Source organism: Sesamum indicum, linkage group LG6 (assembly GCF_000512975.1).
Source record: "Sesamum indicum cultivar Zhongzhi No. 13 linkage group LG6, S_indicum_v1.0, whole genome shotgun sequence".
Taxonomy (NCBI): Eukaryota; Viridiplantae; Streptophyta; class Magnoliopsida; order Lamiales; family Pedaliaceae; genus Sesamum; species Sesamum indicum.
In genome coordinates this window covers 21,986,977-21,988,180 of record NC_026150.1, presented here as the reverse complement: position 1 = coordinate 21,988,180, position 1,204 = coordinate 21,986,977, and the positions used below count along the sequence as shown (strand labels likewise).

At 39.5% G+C, this 1,204-nt stretch overlaps 1 protein-coding gene across 1 annotated transcript in view; it reads left to right on the top strand.

Moving 5' to 3' along the window:
* LOC105165444 (peptide-N4-(N-acetyl-beta-glucosaminyl)asparagine amidase A-like) overlaps positions 461-1,204 on the top strand; it is a 2,473-nt gene continuing 1,729 nt past the window's right edge. The window contains exon 1 of the mRNA XM_011084460.2: positions 461-1,204. This exon is cut by the window's right edge and continues 9 nt beyond it. Within this exon, the coding sequence (XP_011082762.1) occupies positions 640-1,204 (565 nt within the window). The 5' untranslated portion in view covers positions 461-639.

Below are 1,204 nucleotides of genomic sequence, written 5' to 3'. Positions count from 1 at the left end.
GGCAATTTTGATCGAAAGAACCAAAATTACTACTAAATTAAAATATATAGGACTAAGATTGTCAATCCAATAATTACTGGATTAATTTTGCCATTCTCTATACTTATTGGGAATAATTTTACAATTTTACCTAAAATAAAATACTAGATATAATATAAATTTAGAACAGAAAATTCAATTTGTATTTCCAATCATCCAAAGAAAGAACCACTTAATACAAACATAGACAAAGAAAGAGGCTAAAAGAAATTAATAGTTTAAAGTGGGAAAAATTTTAGGTCAGATGAGCATGCTAGAATTTGATCAATTATGACATATTTATTATAATTGAATAAAAGTGATCACTTACATAATCAATATTTTATACTTATTGTAAAATCAATTGAGTTGGGACTTTGGTAAATAATATACGATGAAAAATTGTATTAGAAAAAATGAAAATTTGGTGGATAATACAATGCTAATAATAGAAAAACTGGAGATGGAGATGACCTTCCGCAGTTGTTTTCACCTCCAGCATTGTTTTCCACTCCATATGCCATGATTGTACTCTAGTTGTTATCATTTGTTAATTGGAGCTCGAGCCTGGAGGAGTAGAAAACAATACAAATTGCCATACACCCAACCACCATTCCAAGAATGGCTTCCACTCTCTTCTCCCTCCTCTTCCTCCTCTCCACTCTCGCACTCCTCCACCAACCACTGCTCTCCGCCGCAAACCTCCACTCCACGGCAGACCTATTCAGATCGCAGCCCTTTTCTGAGCCCACCTCATCCGCCGCCGACATTCCTCCCACCACTTTCTTTGAGGTCACAAAACCTATCCCACTCCCCAAAACCAAACCTTGCTCGTATTTGGTCCTGAAACACGACTTTGCCTACACCTATGGCAAGTCCCCTGTTCTTGCAGACTACACCCCCCCCACTGATTGCCCATCTCAGTACTTTGCAAGAATCGTTCTTGAGTGGACCGCGGCTTGCAAAGGGAGGCAATTTGATAGAATCTTTGGTGTTTGGCTGGGCGGGGTTGAGATTCTCCGGAGCTGCACCGCTGAGCCGAGAGCTACCGGCATTGTCTGGACGGTGAAGAAAGACATCACGAGGTACTATTCTCTGCTGATGAGTAATCAGACTCTTGCGGTTTATTTGGGAAATCTTGTTGATAGTACTTACACTGGCGTGTACCATGTCAATGTTAGTATTC